At 37.4% G+C, this 24,689-nt stretch overlaps 1 protein-coding gene across 2 annotated transcripts; it reads right to left on the bottom strand.

Moving 5' to 3' along the window:
- Nucleotides 1-5,109: 5,109 nt before the first annotated feature.
- LOC113077939 (leucine-rich repeat and fibronectin type III domain-containing protein 1-like protein) lies at nt 5,110-21,276 on the bottom strand. 2 transcript variants are annotated; one of them, XM_026250208.1, is made up of 3 exons: nt 19,797-21,276; nt 10,761-11,406; nt 5,110-5,911 (listed from the first exon to the last, which is right to left on the bottom strand). In XM_026250208.1, exons 1-2 carry the CDS (start codon nt 21,161-21,163, stop codon nt 10,857-10,859), a joined length of 1,917 nt encoding a protein of 638 aa, XP_026105993.1. In that variant the 5' UTR covers nt 21,164-21,276; the 3' UTR covers nt 5,110-5,911; nt 10,761-10,856. The 2 variants fall into 2 exon arrangements, with proteins under 2 accessions (XP_026105993.1, XP_026105994.1); XM_026250209.1 differs by having other exon boundaries at nt 5,110-5,907.
- Between the last annotated feature and the right edge of the window lie 3,413 nt (nt 21,277-24,689).

Below are 24,689 nucleotides of genomic sequence, written 5' to 3'. Positions count from 1 at the left end.
TGGTCAGAAGATATGAAAAATGCATATTTTTGCTTATAACTTCAGAATGGTTTGGCCAAAAATCACAAAACACAAAAGTCTCTTTAGATTCGGTGTGTCAGGTCGAGTCAAATGATATCCAATGTTTCCGAGTCAGCCATTTAAGTCGTCGGCCATTTTGAATTATGTTTTAAAATGCTGTATTTTTCTAACATATTAGCGTATTGACATGCATACAATTAAGTGAAAGTGAAGTGACATTCAGCCAACTATGGTGACCCATACTTAGAATTTGTGCTCTGCATTTAACCCATCCAAAGTGCACACACACAGAGCAGTGAACACACACCCGGAGCAGTGAACACACACACACACACACACACACACACACTGTGAACACACACCCGGAGCAGTGTTTATCATTTATGCTGCGGCGCCCGGGGAGCAGTTGGGGGCTCGATGCCTTGCTCATGGGCACCTAAGTCATGGTATTGAGGGTGGAGAGAGCACTGTACATGCACTCCCCCCACCCACAATTCCGTCCGGCCCGAGACTAGAACTCACAACCCTTCTTGGGGTGAATGAGCCGATTTGTTCATCTATCTGAAGTTGACCAATCACGAACTAGGAAAACCACAGAATAAGAAAGACGAAGACGGCAGCGCCACGGCGAATGTGTACGACCAGGAGGATAAACTCGCTGAACACTTGCAGGAACAGCAAGCGTTGTATGATGTTTCTAGCAACGTGTACCATGCTTTTTAATTCTCTCTCTCTCTCGCTCTGTCTCACACACACGCATATGCAGTTTACGGGGACTCTCCATAGACGTAACGGTTTTGTATATTCTATCCCCATACACTAGCCTACCTCTATCCATGTTTAAAATTTCAAGTAAACACTGTTTAGTATTTTTTTTAAGCCATTTGGTTTACGAGTGCACAGGAATTGTCCTCAAAAACCATGTTTACACTGTAATACATATGTCAGATATTTATAAACCATATACAAGAACACACACACACACACACACACACACACACTAGGGTAGCCACACGTCCTGGTGTTTCCTGTTGCTGAAAAATAACCTGTATGTGTAAGAAACAGTCATGGCTCATATCAATATTTTATATGTATCAAGTCGAACACGTCTATCAACTTCGTGCGATTTCTTCGGAAATTGGCAGGTCGTAAAATCATGTCGTATATCATCTCGTCCATACGATTTTCAGATAAACTCACTCGTGATGTGTGCGTGGACATACAATATTCCGACCATCCAAATTTGCACCGTGTACACCCGCCTTGAGGCTGTATCCCTTTGACATATTTGTACCAAACTTTGTGTGTGCCATTGTCACCTCACACAGAACACACCAAAATGATTTGATTACAGCGCCACCTGTTGGTCAAAAACAGTAAACCATTTACTATTGGTTTTATTAATGATTTTTCAGCTATTTCAAATGCAATCATCCTAAAATCGCTGTAATTGCTCATTGTTGCATTTGGAGTGATGCTCCATCCTATATATATATTGCATATTTTCTTATTTTGAAATGTTCATTATCACAAACTGTGAATAAATTGTATACATTAATTATATTATTTATTTCATGTTATTTTATATTTTGTGCTTATTTAAAATAGTGGATTTTTACTGTCTCCAATTAGGGTTATGTGTTTTTTAGGCTATTTTGAGCTCAAATAATGCACTTTCTTTAACGCAATTCTTTATATATATATTATATATATGAAATTTCTTTTTTTTTTTCTTTTTTCTTTCATTTAACAGCTTTTTAATGGAAAAGCTAGACCTACCTCTGCATGTGCGTAGCTCTGGGTGCAGTGCATGATGGGTATCAGTCTAGATTTCTGTGCAGACAGTGAAGGGAAAGTCCCCGGCAGAAAGGGGGAACTCCACTCAATAGCCAACAGGCAAGAGACGATCACAAAAATGACTTTCCTGAGGACTTTATCTGAGCCTGTGGTGACCCCGGGAGCTCTCGCAATGATCATTACTGCATGAGAACCTCGGAACGAAAACCAGTTAGAGATAATGGGATACTTACGTAAAAAATAAAATAAAAAATAAGACAGTTTAGAATATTAAAAATAAACACTCAAAAACCACTATGTTTCTGGTATAAATATAAAGAGATTTTTGTGACTTTTAAATAACATTCTTATGAGGACAAGAAACCTGGATTTGATTTTTAACGTTCTTAAAATATTAAAAACAAACATTCCAATAAAGTTATATTTTTGGGGAGAAAATAAAGTTAGTAGAGGATTTAAGACATGTTTTAGTCACCTTTAAATAATGTTCTAATCATAATAAGAGAACTGGACATTTAAGAGTTTTAGAAACATTTCGAAACATTTTCTCACAATAACCTTGAGTCATCTGTAACCTGGGAAGTTTCTAATGTTCATTGACACAGACAGGACAGGACAGGACAGGTTTCTGTATCAAAATCAGCTGAATAACTGAATAAAGAAGATTATAGTTATCTTGAGATATGTTTAAAATGCTACACAATTTTTACTTCACGAACAAAGCAACAATAAAATGAAACAAGAAATCGAAACCAGCCCCTTTGCAGCGGAAGGTGAAGCCACTGCTTCTCCAATGCATCTCCAGCTTCCCATCAATCACATGTTAAACTGAGAACACACAACACGAGACATGTTTCTCTGAATATCTGTAGGCTCGTCTCGACAGCCCTTTAGAATTACAGTCTGGAGTTTAATTAACAGCAAGCGCAAACACTGCGCCAGCTGCTCGACGGGGCTTCACTAATCAGGGCTTCGTTAGAGACGTGACACACACATGTGTGTGAAACATCACACTGTCATCATCAGATGCATGGGACCTGAAGACATGAATCTGTGACATGTTGATTTGTTTGGGACGTCCAGACATATTCATCCTCAGCTCCATCCTTCATTCAGGCTTTGTTTAGACTCTTCTTAGATTATGTACGCGGAGACAGGGATTTAAACACAGTACACAGCATTTAGCTCATGGAGGTTTATTAGAAGTGACTCTGGGGCTTGCTAACATATAAATATGGCTTGTTACAGGTTCTCCAGATAACAGTCACAAATCTGGGCCTGCTTGTGCTTGGTGTGCCAATGTGAAATATGAACGAGCACTAATAGCACTGTTTGTTTCAGTATTCATCCAGTGATCCTGCTCCTCCCGTACCATAATGAAATGGACTTTTCCAGAGAGATCTATCAACAATGACTTTACTATACATTAGCATGGATGCTTAAATATAAAATGAAATATTTAATTATAATTTTTTTCTCCCTAAAATAAAATAAAATAAAATAAAATAAAATAAAATAAAATAAAATAAAATAAAATAAAAATAACATTTTAATTTAAATTTGAATGTTATTTTTATTTTATTTAATTTTATTTTATTTTATTAAATTTAAATTAAATTAAAAGTATGATTTTACTGTACATTAGAATATGTGCTTCGGGCTTTGAACTTGCCAACAGAAGACACAAAGTGTCCACACAAAGTCTGACAGAAGTGACCGTGTCTCTGTGTTTGAAAGATTAATTGAGAAGCTGCTCTGCCCTGTACCGAAAATTGACCCTGTACGATATTTGTGTAATTTTAGCATTAGGAATCATTTGCATGTTTATCAGAAGCCATCATTCTCCTTTGTATGGCCTCTGGCATCTGCATCGCACATTGACTCTGATAAACTGCCCTATAACGACACACTGAGGCATTGTGGGTAATAAGCAGCCACGCTATGCTGATTTGAACCTCTCTGTTGTGTGTGTGTTAGTCTAAAGGAATGCACACACACTGATGTTTGTTGATACTGCTTTAGCTTCAGCAGGGGTTTCACATGATTGCTGGAACCAGAGCAGAATTATTAAATATATACACATCAATTATATATATATATATATATATATATATATATATATATATATATATATATATATATATATATATATCATTAAACTCGTTAAATCTAACAAACAATATCAGTGTATGCTTTACTAAAACAAAAATATATTTCACTCTTTTTACTTAACTTTCACATTTTATTTAATTACTTTTTTGTAATAATTTGCAAAAATTACTAGAAATGTCTGAGTGAAACTTGTTAGTATTAATTGACACATAATACAAAAATATTTAACTCATACACTGCAATGTTTTAATTATTACTTTAAGTAATTACTACATTTTAATTATTTTAATTAACTCATTTTAATTAGTTTTAAACAAGGATTATTGGGCAATGTTTTACAAGAAAATACCATCTAAGTCTGTTTACCTCAAAAGTTAATGTTTAATAATTAAATATGAAATGTACAATTTCTAAGTAAAAAAAAAAAAGAAAAGTTTTTTATATAATTTTCAACAGTGTATTGTAATATGAATATATTCAGTTATATAATATATATTAATACAAGGAAGAGACTAATGTGTTTAATTTCAGTTCAAAAGCAAGAAAGTAAATAAATAAATAAATAAATAATTATGGAACGTAAAAAAAAATAATGGAATTAAATATTTTATTAGAAATATGTTATGGAATTTATTAATAGCCATTTCATCCAGAAAACCTGAAGAACTGGAGTATTTTTCTAAGTTAGCGCTGATTCTAGAGCGCTTGTAAAGTCTCAGAGTTTAGCAGTGACATCACGTGGAGACACGAGTCATTACGGCTTGGTTAATTAGCATAAACGCCTCAGGCTACACATAATCAATGCATTTGTAAACATTTGACACTAGATAAACGTTCTCTCCAGAATATTGAGATTTTGAGTAATGCACAATATGATTGGGAGTATGCTTGAGTTAACTTCCATTACACTCAGCCCCAAAGACCTGCGGGAGAAATCCTTCAATATATGACATTATGAAAATAATCTCAGCAGCGTGCGGCAAAGAGAAAAAAAAGAGTTGATAAAAAAAAAAAAATAATAATAAAATAAAAATGGTTCTGGCTTAATAAAAAGTCATTTCCACAAGCCTTGAAGAAAAATACTTTATTTCTTTATAAATCCACATAGAGTACCTATGAAAGCATAAAATTCCATCCCATAATTTTTTTTATTTTTATTATTATTATTATTTTCTGCTTGGAATCAAATGATTAGAATCAGAGATGGCTGAAGGTGTACCTCACATACAAATACGTCCACAGTCATAATTAGAGGGGAACAAAAAGAGCAGTGTTTATTTGAGCTGCTTTCACACAGTCTTCTGTCAGACACCGAGTCCTCAAGAGCGTCTTCCCCTCAGTCCTCGCTCATACAGGGGACGGGGAACGTTTTAGTGTGTTGTGATAATCAATGTCTCTGCTGTTTGACCTAATCTCCAGATCCCAAGAACACACTCGCCATGTTTGTTAATCAGCTGAAGATCGATCCGTGCCGTCGTTTCCCAATAAAGAGAGAGAGAGCGAGTCATTATCCGAGACCATACAGAGGAATCCATAATGAAGTGCTCCAGAAGACCCACGAATCTTAACTCCATACTGACTCGTCAATGTTTGATCGAGCTGTGATGAGTCTGTATCCACACGAGCCTTCGGGAGAGTGTTAAATCCACAGGGTTCAGTCATTTGGCACTGCTTCATCTGTTTAACACTGATATTTTGTCATAGTATTTCCCACAAAAAACATCCAGAGAGCGTTACCCTCTCTCTTCCCACTCAATGGATTAATGCACCTCGTCTCTCGAGGGAAATGACCTCTGGTTTCAAATAGAAAACATTGCTCATATGCACCGAAGAGGCACATGATATCCAGGGTCTGGGGAGAGTTTTGCATAAAGAATTGAACACAGAGAGTCTGTCGCGTTTGCCGTCCGACCACAGCTTGTCCTACTAATAGATTGGATCCAGTCCCATTTAATAAAAGGCTTCCAGATTGTGAGTCTGCCTTGAAAAACAACAGAGGCATGAGATCAGATTCAGCAGCAAACACATTTAATCATCAAATGCAAAGGACAAAAATCACGAGGAAAGACAGTGGACTGCTGCAGAAGATGTTCCACCTCTGATAAAGTGACCTTTTCACATTTTTACGCTCATCCTTCTCGATAATATGCTCTGATGCACCACAGACAGCTACAAATCATCCATCGTGCTGAATTCAAGAGCTTTAAGCTTATAAAAATAACAGTTTGGTCAAAAAATGCAATGAAATTGAATTAAAACATATTGCAAAAAAAGATTTTCAATTAAATTCAATTTTATAAAAAAAAAAAAAGTTAAATAAATAAATATTTTAATTTGTACATTTCAATTGGATAAAAAATGTAAAAAAAAAAAAAAAAAGTATAAAAAATAAGTTTTTAAATAACTAAACTAACTAGATAGCTAAGCTAAATTAATAAATTACAAAGGATAATAATAATAATAATTTTAAATGTCTATCAAACACTAGATATGACTGGGACATAAGTTTGGTCATATCTTGGTCAAATGCAATGCAAGCCAGTTTTAGAGTGAATTAATGATTGAAAGAGAGAAAGAATATAAACATCTGTTGAATGCATCAATGTAAAGGTAAACTAATGTAAACAAATGCATCATGTAAAAACAAATGATGCAACTTCGTGATGCAATTGTAGCCCAGCTTTGTGCAGCACGCATACAAGTAACCAATGGCATCTCAACACACATCCGTATCAGAGGACACATGAACACTTTCCTCACAACATCAGCTGAGTTTGCATAAACAGACAGCACTGGTGACTATACATAGCACATGCTAATTAGACATTTAACGACTTCATTATCTCAAACCATCATCAGTTTACTGAGACTTTCCTCCCAGATTTAATGCCAGACAACAAAAGCTTCAGCAGCAGCAAGGACAAGGCCTGATACACTGCGGCTAGTTATCTGCAGAGAGCCGCTAATGCTAGGCCTTATTCAGATGGCTATTTTTAGCACACCATGTCCTGCTGCAGTCTGGAGGGATTCTGGCTCCAAACGGCTGTCGAAGAGCGGTCGCGGCCCATTTCTATGGCTCACAACAAACAGTAATTACCTTCTACTAGGGTTCTGCTGGTGTTCCACAACATCCCACCCCTCAGATTAGCCCATTTGTCTCAATATGTGAGACGCTAGGCCTTTACCCTTTTATCTCAATCTCTAAACCCCATCACAATACTCATATCTGGTCTCTTTTCCCCCATCATAACACCTTTTCCTGCCTCTGTAGCTCTGTGCCAGGCCTTGAATCTCTATCCCCGCATCCTAATCTCTCCCATTTCACCTTGAGCTGAAAGAAATGTAAATCCATCTGGAGCTAATAGAAGAAAGAGCTCTAATTGTGCACTAATTTTAGAAACAGGCCCTGCATCCTGAATCCATTGTGGCTCATTAAAACACTAGATCATGAATCAGCAGTCGGTTGAGCTTCAGGCAGGGTTTGAAAGCAGCATCCACAAACCTGGGGTTCATTTCGGGTGGTAGGTGAAGCATAGCTGTGATGGGTAACATACAGAAACTCACTAGCCAGTTTGATGGGAAATGATTCATAAATGATGTTCTCCAACCAGGAGACACCAACACTAGCAAAAATGATAATAAAAAATAAATAAAATAAAATAATAATAATAATAAATAAATAAATAAATGAATGACTGATTGAAACAAACAAACAAAGTAAATAAATACATACATAAATAAAAATGTGTTTTTTTTATTCTTCACAAAAAATATATTAATATTAGACTAACAAGTAAATACTAATATTTAGTTTTTTGTAAAATAATTATTTTAAATATTACAAAATATTTCTATATAATTAATATTGTTTTTAAAATCACAATATTTTGTGAATGGAAAAATTATACTGATCAGTTTCAAAAACCACACAAGTTGGACACAACTAAAACAATCTTTGACAGTTCATCCAAAACACAAGTACATCTAATTGATTTCACTGCTTTAAAATTGAGATATTATCAATCAATCAATCAATCAAATCAATCAATCAGTCAACAATAGCCAAATAAATGAATAAGTAAAATAAAAAATAAAAATAACTCTAGCCACAGGCAAATAAGGCGAAACACTCCACACTGTATGATCCAGAGGTGCTGAGAGGAGCTTTGGGGCATTTCAAAATCCAGCTCTGGAATGAAAGATGGACATTTTTCCAGGTCAGAAAACGTGATTAAACTCAGAAGTCTTCTGCTTGATCAGACACTAACTCTTTGTTCAGCTAATTGTACAGGCAGAACATGGTGTCTACAGAAGCCTTTTGAAGTAGTTCCTGACAGACACCTCTGTCCTCCCAGATTTCTGTCCACTGGAGGCGCTGTTTCCCACCAACAGCTTCAACCTGTGCTTTCATCCCGCCCCATTCAGGGCTCCTCTGAGGCTCTCAATGGAAGGCAACTGTGACCAATTGACTGAGATGGCTCTCCCCTGGTTATGTTAAATGGCCTCTACTCTCGGATCCGAGAGCCGAGGGGGTCCACCGCCGGATATTATCCACACTGCTCTAAGCACAAGGAACCTGGCCAACCTAGATTGTGCCTCCAAGGGTGTTCAGGCTTTGACTGGAATACAAAATGACGCCTCTAGCACCGTTGGATGGTTTAGCAAGAAGGAAAATAGCAGGAAGTTTGACTGAAAATGTTAGTTTTTTGCTGATATGACCTGGGGAATGTTGTGTTGTGGATGCTGGTGTGCGGATGCTCTCACATTGCTTCTTACTCAACATTTATAGCTTGACAAAATAGTTGTTCTGGCTGACCAACATAGGGATGCATGATATATCAGCACAGTATCGGTTATCGGCCAGTATTAGATATGTTACATTTATCGGTATTAATCGATAATAGTTTTTTAAATGTTAATTTTACAAATTGTTACATTTAGGTTTTTCATCATGTTATCACTGCTAAATGTAACCTTCAGCAATTCTTCAAATGCAAATCTATTTTCTGTAGCTCAAACATTAGATTAGGTCTTGGCTTGATTCCTGGGGAATGCATTAATTGGTCAAATGTAAATATTGAATGCAATACATACATATATGTGTCTTTTTTTTTTATCCAGCAATTTATAAAGTTGCCATGCTTTAATTCACTTGTAGCATCTTTATATTTTACAGCAGAATCTGAACAGTCTTCATAGTTTCCATAAGTGATCATGTTATCATATATTTGGGGGATTTTGTTGATAACATCTCATGGATAAATAAATATGATACTAAAACCACCAATGCTAGCCTGACTTTATGGATCATAGAATCATTGGCTCAAATGATTCATTCACGTTCAGATTTATTCAGAAATGAAACACTGCAGTGTTGAAATGTACAAAAGTTCGTCTCTGGCTATGTTTACTTTTGTGATATTACTTAACTAGGCTTTATAATATCTTACACATGCAAAAACACAAACCCATACAGTTATAATGTTTGCTTTCATGAAGAATTATGGAGACGTTTTAACTGCTTTTGGTCTCTCCAGATGTGTTTTCATGTGTCTTTTGCAAAGTGAGTGACATTTTCGATAATATTAGCTTGTTAATTGTTAAAACAACAATTATGGTATTAAAACAATCAGCATATTAGATTGATTTATGTGTGATCCTCACCATTTAATGCATGAGGCCCAGTTTTTCCAAGTCGGCAAACGTATGATGCCTAGACCAAGTTGTGTATAGTATTGCATAGCATTGTGTGAACTACCCTTTTAAATCTCTCCCGGACTCACAAAACCGTGTTGAAGTGGTAATTTAAACACAACCCTGAAAATACCAATATTTAGACAAATGACCCACACCTTGTAAAGGAAAACAGTAATATGTGCTATTCCACACTCAGCAGGGATATTCATAACACGCACATGAGTCTAATGTACTAAAATGAACAAACCGTAGGATCTCTCTCATTTTCGTTGTAAACATCCAAACCAGGCATCATAGCATTTCAATTTGACGCTTTTGTAATTCAAATGCATCCTACTGAACGAAACAACTGTCAGGCTATCAATTTAAATAGCGATCTCAAGTGTGCCGTACCGGTGGGGAAATCTTTTAGGCCCGTTACCCCGACACAGACAGACAGCAGAGCCGCTATGCCTGTAATTTATCCATTAAAGCAGGTCTAATTAACAGAGCTGGAACATCTCTGCATCAGCAGCACTGTAGTGTGGGGAGATTCTATCACGCTGGCAACACGCTACCTAGCAACAAACCTTAAAGGGATAGGTCACCCCCAAATTTTTATTCTGTCATCAATTACTCACCCTCACATCGTTCCAAATCCGTAAGACCTTTGTTCGTCTTCGTAACACAAATTAAGATATTTTGGACAGCAACACAACTGAAATGTTCCCAGGTCAAGAAACGTAGCAAGGACACTGAAGAAAAATTGAGTGGCTCAACTGATTTTTGTGCGCAGTAAAACAAAAATTATGATTTTATTCAACAATCCTGTCTGCAAAGTCGTGAAGAAGAATTGTTGAATAAAGTCGTATTTTTTGTTTTCACTGCTCACAAAAAATATCCATGTAGCTATTCTCATCACATGAACTATTTGTTCAATGTCCTTGCTATGTTTCTTGACTTGGAAACATTTCAGTTGTGTTACTGTCTATAGAGGGTCAGAGAGCTTTCGGATTTCATCAGAAATATCTTAATGTGTGTTCCGAAGATGAACGAAGGTCTCACGGGTTTAAGACGATGTGAGGGTGAGTCATTAATGACATAATTACATTTCTGATTGAAGTATCCCTTTAACAGATTAAAGGCATCCTCACCTCGGACAGGAGAAAACCCTCGGTAAGGCCGCAGGAACAGAAAAGAAACAGAAGGGGTTGAGGTGAATGGGAAGGGAGGCGGGATCGAACCCTGTGTTATTGCGATATGGAGTCGTCCTCTTTGAATGATTTCCCATATTCCGGGTTCAAGTCCACCACCGTGGTCCCTTTAAGCGCTCCGTAACCCCCCTCCATGCCGTGGGACCCTTCTTGTCTGTCGGAGCCGAGCGGGACCGAGGGCTTGCTGGAGGACCCCGAGGACGAGGACGAGCGCGGCGGAGGACCCGATGCTGCCCCCTGCTGGCCCCCGTTGGTCTGAGAACAAACGTTACTGACGCGAGCTGCCTTCTGCTTGTAGTGCTGGCTGTGAAGCTTGTACTTCATCAGCAGGATGAAGATGAAGACGAGGACCGACGCCACGATGATCCCGCCGATGACGATGATCATGGTGCCGCCGAGGAACTGGTCGTGGATGGAGCGGCAGTGACGAAACTCTCGCTCCGTGGAGAAGGAGACGCAGCCCACCAGTCGCGTCGCGGTCAGAGCCGTGATGCCGTCATCGTAGACGGCCAGGACACAGAGCTCGTAGTCTCGCGATGAAGCCAGATCGCTCAGGAGAAACAACTTATGGGAGGCGGGAATCATTCTGAGAGAGAGAGAGAGAGAGAGAGAGAGAATCAGACCCTTGAGAAAGAAGTATTTTCTGCTGCATTTATTTGATAAAAATATGGGAAAACCAGCAGTATTGTGAAAAATTATTTTAATTTATGCTCAACATATTATATAATAATATCATTACAATCTAAATAACTGTTTTATACTTGAATTTATTTTAAAATGTAATTTATATTTTATGCTCACCAAGACTGCATTTATTTGATAAAAAATTGGGTAAAACCAGCAATATTGTAAAAATCTTTTTTTAACATACTGTCAAATGTAGGCTAATTCATGAATGCAATTTTCAGCATAATTCCTCCAGTCTTCAGTGTCACATGATCTTCAGAAATCTGAATAATATACTGATTTACTGCTCGAGAAACATTTCTGATTTTTTTTTTTTTTTTTTTTGGAAGCTGTGAAACAGTACAATAAAAAAATATATATATATAAAAAAAAAAAAAATAGGGTTTTTTTGTTGTTGTTGTTTGTTGAAGGAAATTAACATTAATTCAGGAAGAAAAAAATAAATGTATCAAAAGTGAGAGTAAAGTAATTTATAATGTTACAAAATATTTATATTCATCAAAAGAATCACGAGAGAAAAAAAAGAGAGAGGGAGAAAAAAGTATCATTCAGCATCTTTGAGCATTAAATCATCATATTTTCATGATTTCTGAAGATCATGTGACACTGAAGACTGGAGGAATGATGCTGAAAATACAGCGGAGCATCACAGAAATACATTACACTTTAACACAGATTCACAGAGAAAATAGCTATCGTGATAATATTTAACAATATTTCAGTTTTTATTGTGTTTTCATCAAATAACTTCAGCCTTGTTTTAAATGCAGCCTTGAGGAGCATAACAGACTTAAATAACAGAATTTTTTTTTTAATTGAAATATTATTTCACAGGATTATTTTTTTAACTGTATAATTAAAGCATCAAAAACCAACTTGCGACTTTTGCCCTATAGTGTACATGCTTTATATTGTCTTTAAACCAAAGTAAAGTGAACACATGTTCTTCAAGCTTTAGTTTAAATTCCACAGAATTCAATTCAGGGCAGATGGTTGTCATGAAGACACAGAGTTTATAATATTGGCCGTGCTGTCCGAAGGGAGACGTGTGTCAGAGGAGATTTAAGCACAACATGTGCCCTGTGCCATCTGCAGCAGAGAGATTGTGTGCCCCGGGACGCCGCTCTCTTCTGGATTTACTCCTGACCTTTCTCTCTACAGGACACAGTAAGAAAGTGCAACAGTTTTGAGAGACTTCATCTTTCTTCATCAGGGGTCAGCGAGTTCACAGAAAGTTGAACAGTAGTTCATAAGCAAACATACAGAGGAGTTTTTAAATGATTGTCATTTTATTTTGGAGCCTAAAGTTACGTCTCACAAAACAGCAACTGCGATGTAAATATAAAACCAGATGCATGATCATTACCTGATGATGTTTCATGATTCACGAATCCATGTCCATACTACAGAAGGTCAGTATAAATCTCACATTCATGCACGACTTTTTGTTTTAACTTACTTTATATAGTGTCTTATAAATATAGGTCCTACTGTATGATACTGCATATGAATAAAACATGACACTTCATGTTAAAAGCAAACCCGCACAGCCTACAGGGAAGTGATTGCACGGGTCACTGAGCGACTGTATGGAAACACAACCCAAGTGACCAGACTCGGCTAGGTGGTGTTTTTAAATAAATAATGCAAGTGATTTAAATATTTTAAAGATGGTATGATTTTTTTGAAAATTAGCATTTTTTTTTTGTTTGTTTTTCAAAACAAGCACCATAAGGAGCTGCGTAACTTGTTCAAAAGTGAGCATATTTTATTTGAACACTGTATATACAGTAGAATGCATTATAAATTATACTTGATGAAGAACAGTATGTTTGCAGATTTTCTATTAAATGCTATCTGTGTGTGTGTGTGTGTGTGTGTGTGTGTGTGTATAATGTAATGGCTATGGTGACTTATGAGGACATAACCCATGTCCCCATTTTTCAAAACACTTATAAATCATACAGAATTAGTTTTTTTGAGAGAGTAAAAATGCAAAAGTTTCCTGTGAGGGTTAGGTGTAGGGTTGGTGAAGGGCCATAGAATATACAGTTTGTACAGAATAAAAACCATTACACCTATGGGATGTCCCCACTTTACACTAAAACAAACGTGTGTGTGTGTGTGTGTGAGAGAGAGAGTGTGTGTGTGACTGTGAACTCATTAATTATTGTCCTAACAGTGGAAAGGAAATCTTCAATGCTTGACTATTTTCTTGACTTCATATTTTGTAAAGCTTAACAATCTGTTGCTGCACATCAGGATTTTTTTTTCTTATTATTATTCTTCTTCTTTTCATTGTGATGGATGAGAAAGAGAATTTGCATTTGTGTTCCTCATATTTATATTCCTGTGAAACCAGTCATGGCTGGATAATTTTATGTTTCTAAAAAAATGATATCAAAGGGAACATAGATCTTCAGAGATTTTACTCGTAATAATTTAAAGGACAACAAATAATTGTGTTCAGTGTGTAATGGAGAACAAAACATTTTCATAATGTGATTTTGTTAAAAGTTAGATATTTGTGATTCTTTACTTTTAAACACAAGAAATGTTAGATGGAAGGAATCTGCTTATATTATGATGCATTAAACTTTGTTTACAATTATTTATGAGATACGATGCCTTTACGTTTGTAATGCATTATACGTGGAGGCATCAAGCAGGGTGTTGTGTAATATTATTCGTGGCAGATCCCAGGAGTATGATGTTTTCTGCAGTCTGCTGATGCGATGCATTATTGAGCGCTGCTCTGAGGTGAGCAGATGAAGACCTGAGTCATGCCCTGGGTGACGCGGCGTGTTTGTCTGTTTCTGACCGTGAGCATGACCGCAGATTTTTGCATTTGACCCCGTGGGTAATTGTCCGAGCTCCTCCGGCTGACTGTGAGGGTAATGGTGTGTGAGTGTGTGAGTGTGTGTGTACATACTGCTCAGAGACTGTGGGTGGCACGCTGCTGTTTCTGATTGTTATTGACAAACAGCTACATATGAAATGACTTTACATCGACAGCAGTGAACTGCTCCACTGCTTTCTTTTTTACGGGGCAGCACATTATCAGAGATTGTAATACATGCCAGTGCTAGCAAATACTGTATATGACCATGACTGAGTGATATAATCAAGAACCAGAGCATGTCAAATCTCAATATTATTACAGCAGATTAAAGGGACATTTCAAGTGAATGTAAAACTTATAAAATGATACACAGATAAATTACATTAATAGTAATAATATTAATAATAATAATAATAATAATAATATTGATTTTAATAATTTTTGACTCATTTATTATAAAAATATAATAAATAAATGTAAATAAAAACAATCAGCATGTCAATTCTTAAATTCAATATAAATATTAAAGTAACAGCCTTCTAAGGACATTTAAATTATTGTAAAATGAAAATAATAATAATAATAATAATAATAATAATAATAATAATAATAATAATAATAATAATAATAATAACAGATTAATAATACGATTATTATAAATAAAATAATTAAAATCCATTTATTACATTATTTAATATATATATATATATATATATATATATATATATATATATATATATATATATATATATATATATATATTATTGTATTATAATAATATTAAACATTATTATCATAAGAAACTGACAAAGGATATTTTTAATGCAATATTCAGAAAATATAGACTTTTTTAAACTTACAAAAATAAATAAAAATAATTTTGTTTCATTATTCATTAGAAAAATAAATGCATTAGAATAAAAATAATAAAATAATATATATACAGTAGCCAAATCCATACTCAAAATTTGTGCTCTAGATTGAACCCATCCAAAGTGCACACACACTGAAGGAACACGAACAAACAAACACACACACACACACACACACACACACACACACACACACACACACACACACACACACTGAAGTGAAGGAACACGAACAAACAAACAAACACACACACAAACACACACACACACAAACAAACACACACACACATACATAATGAACAGGGTGTTTAGGCCATGACTTTCCCACCGTACAAATAAAATAAAATACAATACTATGCAAAAATACAATTTAAGTAAAATAACATGACTGTAAACGTGTCTGTTTTCATCCTAAGTTACAGCTGTGTTCGTATTTTTGAATTCTATCTGTATGTTCTTCCACACTCACTGTTTTATGTCTGGTAAGCGTTAAACGCTGTTAGCAGCGCTGTCAGTGAGTTTAATAAGCGTTAGCTTTGGTAGCTGCTTCAGTGTCATGTGCTAATGAGCAGATCCAGGAATCTCCCTTCAGTCTGCTCCTCTGGATCCTCTCACTGAGCGTTCGATGGATATTCTGGCAGTCATTGGTCTTTTTAAGCTGCCGAGGGTCAGGCCGGCCGCACCGTGTCTCTGAGCTGTCACTGTACAGAGAGAAGGGGCTTCGAGCTCTTCTGAAGATCTGTCACTTGGCACAGAAACCCTGTCATCTCACTGTCTTCTGAAGGAGCAAGCACTGCTTAATTACCCACTTTAAAGTGGTTTAAATTAAAGATGAAAAGATGCAAATAACGAGGGAGAGAGAGAGAGAGGGATGATAATGTGAAGAATATGAGGTAAGATAATGACAGTGACATTCTCAAACAGAAACCCTCGCCTCTCTTAAAGAAACAGGTCACTAAAAAAATAGGGTGATTCAAACCCCTTTAAACTAACTTCTGTAGTTTGTGTGTGTGTGTGTGTGTGTGTGTGTGTGTGTTGTAGAATATGGGGAACAAAGATTGCTGGTAGCCATTCATTTACAAACAAAAATGCCATAAAATACAACGGAGATGATAAAGTGTTTGATCTTTGAAACATCTTATTTTCGTCAGCAGAAGAAAGGCATTCTTACAGGTTTGGAACAACATCATTTTGGCAGAATGATTCCTGTAATAATAATTGCAGATAATAGGTGCACTGTTAACACTTTTTGTATTTATAAAACATTATAAGGGTATTCTTAAGGCATTATAATGAATGCATAAAGTGATAATTCATCAAAAAATAAAAATTCTGCCATCATTTACTTGCTTGAGAAGAAACAAACTCATGTAACTGTATAATATGGATGGCTGTCCATTTTTGAGAAAATCAAATCTGGCAATAATGATGTTCAGTTTATTGTACAAACCAATCATTTCACGTCACAAGACCTCAGTATATCTTCAGGATTCATTCTGAGTTGCCTGTATGTGATTTTTTTTTACTCTCAAAGTGACGGTAGCCATTGACTTGCATTTTATCAATAACCAAGGTGTATGGTTTCAGCTAAAAATCTTCTTCACTGTTCTATTGAATAAATAAAAAAAAGTCATCTGCATTTTGCATAGCCTGAGGATGAGAAAAATTAACAGCCAATTTTCATTTTTGGGGGAAGTATCCCTTAAAGAGTGTGTCTGCCAGGAGAATGCATGCTTATATAAATGTACTCGATCTGACACCACACCTTGCACTTCATTCAGGTCTTCATTTGGCACCATGCACACTGTGCCTCCAGCGCTCTTTCACCCAGACATCACTTCAAATTTAACCTGTCTTTTCGACTCAAAGTTTACACTCTATATTCTCACCCCGGTCTCAGTTTCTCAGCCACCATCTCCAAGTCATCCGTCCTCCAACGGGAGTCAGACGCATGCATTCTTAATTGATTCTGAAAGACTTTTAGATTACTCTGCAGCTCTATAAACCAGAGAACTCCCCTTGCCTTTTCCATAATTAATAGCAAATTGCTTTCTGTATGTATCTTTCTTCTCTCTTCTTAATCTATCCAGTGGGATTATTGCAGAGTTAATTACATCCTTACAGATCCCTTCAATGAGAAATCATGGGCGGTGTGGCCAAGTCTGAATGCTAAAAAGGAACATTAATGTAGACGTTTCTGCATACGGGGTGTCGACAACGATGCACATTCAAAAAATATAGGGCATCCGCACAAAGACTTGCTTGTCCTCTCAATATTTTACAAAGCAAAAGACCGGGTTTTGAATTCGAGACGTGTTTCGACATCAATGCAAATACGCCTTCATTGTAATCTGTCAGGAGCATGTGAAACGAGGGCAAGCACTCGACACGCAGCTTCTATTGTTATTCTGTTATTATTGTCTTCCTCATTGCACCTCGAGCTCTGTGATTTATTGAAGGGTGTCAATGTGTCGGCTCGCGGTTCCTGCTTTCTGAAATTCAGTTTGAATTGCATCAGGCTGAAACTATTACCGTGGAGGCCAATCTGTCTGTGCACTAATGAAAATCATTCAAGAGCTTTTCTGACATATATCCTAAAACAGCTGGTCCTTTTGGGAGGGATCTATTCATTAGCACAGAAAACAATTAATAAATTAAATAATAATAATAATAATACATCCTTGTATTTCATATAGTGCATTCATGATACTATTGTGTCTTTGTTGGCAGGCAGTCACCAGGGTCCATTTGTATTCGTCAGAAGAATTGCAATGCTTCATTACCAATCTGAATAGTATTCTGCTATAAGCCATTAACACCCCCAGTCTCAGATGCCAGCCTCTGCCTTTGAACAAAGACAGAATCAATTTGTTTATCTAATGCAGAATTACCCAGATTCAAAACCCATTTAGGGGGATAGACCATCCGCAGTGCTCTCTCAAATAATGCATTAGGAGAGAAGACACTGCAGAGATTTTTACTACAAAGCGTTCACAAATTTGAAATCAGAAGATCTTGCATTTATGGTTTTGCATAGACAAGCTCCATGGTCATTTTGAGACTCAATCAGCATGCATTTTGCTACTAAGTATCACTATAAGCAACTACTAGATAACATAATTAAACTTTTGTAATCTTCATGTCACATTGCAATGTTTTCATAATATGTTTTTGCTCATCAACCGGACCTTTACTAACACAGAATCAGCTGTGAGCTTAATGCTAGACTTCAGAAACAGTAAAATTGGCAAATAACTAGTTTTAGCTTTTAATTATAAAATTAGTATTATAATGATGGCATTACTGCATTACTATTAGTATTGCTACTAATAAATTAGAAGCAAAAGTTGATTTGAATTAGTAGATCAGAGATCAGAAAACCATTAACTGGTTCTAAATATATATATATATATATATATATATATATATATATATATATATATATATATATTATTAATAATAAAATCACATTTATGTTGGTAAAATCATTTTATTTTCAATGGAAGGGGATAATAAAATATCTTGAGCAGCTCATCAATGTGGCTTCTGTCAACTTCCAGTGTAAACACTTCATTGATTGAATAAAAGTAATTTAGTAGCACTGATGCATTCTGACACGCTGCTCATGTTATAGATTTCTAGTATCAATAACTAATGTGATTACTGTCTACAGTCTAAACAGGAATAAAATCAGTGCAAACTAGGGTTCTTATAGGTGACTAAAGCTAAAACCACTGAGAAACGAATAAAACATGGAAAATATGAGGACAAAACAAATTAAAACTATTCATAAAAGCTATAATAGTATCATCAGTTATACTGAATGGACACTGGTGCAAACCGTAGATGACAGATAAACAAAGCTGTGCAATAATTGCAATAATTTCAGACAATGTCAACAAATGCAAAGACTTCAGGCGACGCCAACTTTGGATTGACATACAAAACTGTCAGATATTATCCTTAAATTGTTATCAAAATGAGCCTAATGTGGTCGTTGTGTCTGTTTAACTTAGTACATGATGATTACTAACCAGATTATAAGTAGCTGTATATTACTTCCATATAAATATTACTTTACTACACTTACCACCTTTAACTGAAAACAAAACACAATCACCTTGAAACATGCATTTTCTGTAGTGCTGTTTTGAAACAGTATGTATTGAGAAAACAATATGTGACCCTGGAGCACAAAACCAATAAAAGTAGCACAGCTATATTTGTAATAGCCTATAATGCATTGTGTGGGTCAAAATTATAGATTTCTCTTTTATGCCAAAAATCATTAGGGTATTAAGATCATGTTCCATGAAGATATTTTGTTAATTTCCTACATCAGAACTTCGTTTTTGATTAGTAATATACATTGCTAAGAACCTCATTTGGACAACATTAAAAGGAAATATTTTGAATATTTAGATTTTTTTTTTTTTTTTGCACCCTCAGATTCCATATTTTCAATTCGTTGTATCTCAATATTTGCATTTATTTTCAATTTCCAAAAAAAATAACCCTTATGACTGGTTTTGTGATAAACCTGGATTTATCTCAAGTTTCTCTGATGAAACTCACCTGTATATGAGGATGTCGTCAGTGGAGCTGTTGTACTGGATCTGGTACATGCGGACTCCAGGGATTTGGCTTTGCGGAGGCCAGCGGATCATCGCAGAGCTTGAAGTTATTTCGGAGACGCTGACCCGCTGATCAGCTCGAGGCTGGCCGACGCTACTACTGCTGTTGGACTTTATAGAAGTTGGCATGTCCGAGGGCCCCGGCTCCGGCTCCAGTTTGGGGTCGTAATGCGGCGAAGGATTCACGACTAATTCCACAGGAGCAGTGGCTTCGCCGGCCGCATTCGATGCTATGCAAGTGAACACGCCAGAGTCCTTCACTGTGGCTGTTAAGATATCCAAAGAGCCGTTCTCGTAGCATGCGGTGCGTGAGGTGTTTCCAATTAGCTTCCCATCCGGACTGACCCAGTGGACGGTCGGCTCGGGGTCTCCCACGGAGCGGCATCGCAAACTAACCTCTTGACCCTCCATTACGAACATTTTGGAAGTGTGTCGCGTGATCATAGGCGGCTCGCAGACAAACTCTTCCTCGCGAATCGTCCAGAAGTACTTGCCGGCCAAGTCTCGCGGGGACGCGCACGTCTCCAAATCGTCCTCCCGCGTCAGGCGGCGCAACCAAACCAGCTCGCAATTACAATGCAACGGGTTCCCACCGAAACTGAGGACCAATGCGGTCAGCGGTGAGCCTTTCATTTTGGCGTAGACGGGGATTCGTAGGAACAGAGGATCTGGGGGGATCTTCTTCAGCTTGTTGGATGTCATATCAAGTCGGGCGATTTTATGAAGATTGGAAAATATCCCTTCGGGAACAAATTCAATGAGATTGTGATCCAAACTGAGGGTGTTGACGCTGGCTAACATGGCTATTGTATCCCATGGCAAGTCTGCTAGGTTGTTGTAAGAAAGGTCGAGGTCCTCGAGAGTTTCTAGGAAGTCTTGGAAGGCTCCTTCAGAGATGCTGTGAAGCTGGTTGCTGGCGAGGATTAGATGGCGCAGATTGACCAACCCCTGCAGGTGTGTGTCGTCCAGAACGGTGAGCCGGTTGGCGTCCAGATGCAGCGCGTGCAGATCCTGCAGGTCGGCGAAGGCATACGGTCGGATCTCACTGATGGTGTTGCGAGAGAGTGTGAGGTGTATGAGGCTGCTCATGTTAGCGAAGTCTTGGTGGCGAAGGGTGGTGATGAAGTTGTCCATCAGTCGCAGCTCGGCGGTCTGCCGGTCGATATTAGGCGGCACGAAGAGCAGGCCAGTTTTGGCGCACAGCACGGTGTAAGAGGGCAGCAGGTTCTGGCAGGTGCAGCGTTTGGGGCACAGCATGGCGTAGGACGGCATGTAGAACAGAGCCAGGCACAGCAGCAGTTGCTCCATGGGTGCGCTCCTACAGGAATCAGAGCACAGAGGAAAACGGGTTAGCTCTCATGCTGAGTCTCTTCCCTCTGTCTGCGAGTCTCTCTTGACACACTGTAACCTCCCCAAAGACACACACACACACACAAACACACTAAGTATCTCACGCTCTCTCATGCACATTCAAGAGAGTGTTTTATTAAACATGCAAAAATTGTCAGACACATTAAGACACGAATCAGTGAAAGGTAAAGCTGAGCAGACATCGCAGCCGGTGATGAGATTATACCTACTAACATGTATCAAAAAATTTGCAAATGCCCAGCAGGACTTGCATTTACCCTATGCACATTTCCCTAATCAAATTAGTACATTAACATTTTCCAACAACATGGTGTCTGCGTTTAACACATCTATGGTTACAAACTGGCATATTATGCATGAAACTGTTTTTTTTTTTAAGGGAGAGTGCCCCCAAAATTAGTTGTTCTCATATATGGATTAATAAACTTATCTATCTATATACACACAACACGCATGTACTCAAACTGACTCTGAATCTGGAAAGGTAGGAGAAATAGATAGATAGATAGATAGATAGATAGATAGATAGATAGATAGATAGATAGATGGATAGATGGATAGATGGATGGATGGATGGATGGATGGATAAACAGAGAAGAGAAACAGTCTTCTATATTCTTATCTTCTACAAACTTAAAACTCTTTATTCCATTGAACAAAACATCATAATATACATTAAAATGGCCAAGCTTCTTTTTCCACACAATAGAAGTGAATGGCGACCATAGCTGTCCGGCAAGATTCTCAATGAAGACTAATATCCAGTTTTGATTAAATTCCTCACACAAAGCAATGGCTTCAGAAGACTTGGAATACAGTGCACACATCCTGTGAACAACTTTAATGGAGCTCTTTTCCTCTGTTATTGAGCTTGACAGCCCCTGGTCCACATCCACTCCCACTGAATGGGGGATAAAAAAAAAAAAAAAACATCATCTCAGACCTTCTGCTACACATCACCTTTTGTTAAAAATAAAGTCATATGGGTATATATCTTGAGGGTAAATGACACAAAAAGTAAATGACGATACAATTTTCATTTTTGAATGTTCTCTATCTTTAAAGATTGCAGGTCGTTTTAACATTTGGATAAAGATGATGTTTCTAGTGCATCACCACTGAGAAACTGCTTATTTTAATATCACCCAAAGCTGATGCTGAACCGCAAGATTACTATATATTAACATGAGGATTGTGTTAATGCAGGCGTCTATTCTGGATTATATAAAACTGGTGCTCTCTTCCACAACAAATGCAGGATCTGCATTGGGAGCAAAAGAGAGAGAAAGAGATGAATGTGTGTGTGTGTGTGTGTGTGTGTGGGGGGGGGGGGGGGGGGGCGCTATAATTTCACACCAAACAATGAGCATGAACTGCAAAATGAGAGAAGAGTTGGACAACGTCTCCCTCGGATCTGGTGGTTTTTAATAGCCCCTCCGCTGTGCGAAAGTCAGGATATTTGACACCCGCTCTGCCCCCCGGAAATTCATATGTGGCATGGCGATAAAAAGGCCCACGGGGAATAGTGAATTGGGTATTCTATGCCATTGCTCTCACACGAATGCTAATATCTGATTTGTTGCTCTTTGTTTATTGCCTGTGCATACCATTCCATTTTAATAACTTTTATGTAAAAGCACCAAAACGCAATTATTTTTTTCACCGCTCTCAAGCCATCCTGAATATCAAGAGGTTCAGGCCCAGTGCTTATCTGCGAGGGATCTTTGGCTGTCACGAGGATTGTTGTACTTCTTTCAGACGGTAGGGGGAAACATTGAGCTTCTTTTCGGGCACCAAAGGGCCAACTGGAGTAAAACACAGAAGTGCTTGAGTGCGAGATGGTGTAGCGACAGTGTGATGCATTCAGGGCGAGCTTAAGCCCCCTCTCTCCATTACACACAGAAAACAGAGTCACGGAAACCCTCAAGAGAGAGCCATTATCCAGACAACTAACTAAGATGAGCACTGAAGCAGTCTCTCACTTTAGTTTGCACTGGCTTTTTAGAGACTCGTAATGCACTCGCATATGCATTTGCTCCGATATAGACATGCGAAACAGCCACATATAAATGGAAAGGCTTGACAGACTTCCAAATACTGCACAAGAATAGTTTCTCGCAGTCAATCACAGCGCGACCAGGATTGCAGGAGGACTGGAGAATAATTACTCACAGACACCTCCTTAGGATGCCCCATGCCCACGTTTCATTTCAGAAACACGACGACAAGTGATAATGTGCCGTGTTGTGTCATTATGACAATGTGAACATAAATGCATTTTTCTGCATGGGATAAATGGATATCAATTGATTTTGTCGCAAAGCATAAATTAATTTCAGTGCTGAAACATGGTTAAAATACAGTGGAAACACCTCAAGCGCTTCTAATTAGACCAGGATGAAATGTCAATGTGGTCAACATTTTACCCTGGCATCCATCTTCCCCTCTCTCTCTGCATATCGGCAGGATTCATTAATATTTCAGAGAGGACACAGGCTACTGTGTGGTACTTGCACAGTGTGTAAAAAATAACCCCTACTGTTCTGGAGCTGGTCCTTGAAACAGGAAGTGCAAACACACATAATGCATTATCATCCATATGAAATTGTTAATACTTTATAAAGACTTTAGAGTAGAATTATCAGAAGATCAGAAGTCACTATTTTACAAAAATGCTCACAGAGTAAAAGGATGCAATACAGGTAGAATTAATCAAATGAAGATACCAGTAAAAAGATAATAAATAAAAATAACAGTACAAAAAAAAAAAAAACCCTACTTAAAAGATAAAGGTAACACTATACTTGATGCCTTTATATAAGATGCATTTATAAATAAGTTTAAATGCATTAATTATGTCTTATAATGCACCTTATAATGCATTGTATGAGTTTATGAATAATGGTACCTGCAGTTATATTACATTACACTCATTGGCCACTTTATTAGGTACACCTTGCTAGTACCAGGTTGGACCCCATTTTGCTTTCAGAATTGCCTTAATTCTTTATGGCATATATTCAACAAGGTGTAGGAAACATTCCTTTTGGTCCATATTGACATGATCGCATCACTCAGTTGCTGCAGATTTGTCGGCTGCACATCCATGATGGAATCTCCCCGTTCCACCACATCCCAAAGCTGCTCTACTGGATGAGATCTGGTGACTGTAGAGGTCATTTGAGTAAAGTGAACTCATTGTCATGTTCAAGAAACAATCTGAGATGATCTGAGCTTTGTGACACGGTGCATTATCCTGTGGAAGTAGCCATCAGAGATGGGTACACTGTAGTCATAAAGGATGGACATGGTCAGCAACATATACTCAGGTCGGCCGTGGTGTTTAAACGATGCTCAATTGGTACTAAGGGGCCCAAAGTGTGCCAAGAAAATACCCCACACCATAACACACTCACCACCAGCAGCCTGAACCATTGATACAGGCAGGATGGATCCATGACTT

The sequence above is a fragment of the Carassius auratus genome, unplaced genomic scaffold (genome assembly GCF_003368295.1).
Source record: "Carassius auratus strain Wakin unplaced genomic scaffold, ASM336829v1 scaf_tig00023588, whole genome shotgun sequence".
Classification (NCBI taxonomy): domain Eukaryota; kingdom Metazoa; phylum Chordata; class Actinopteri; order Cypriniformes; family Cyprinidae; genus Carassius; species Carassius auratus.
The sequence above is the reverse complement of the archived record's forward strand: the minus strand, read 5'-3'. Positions and strand labels throughout refer to the sequence as shown.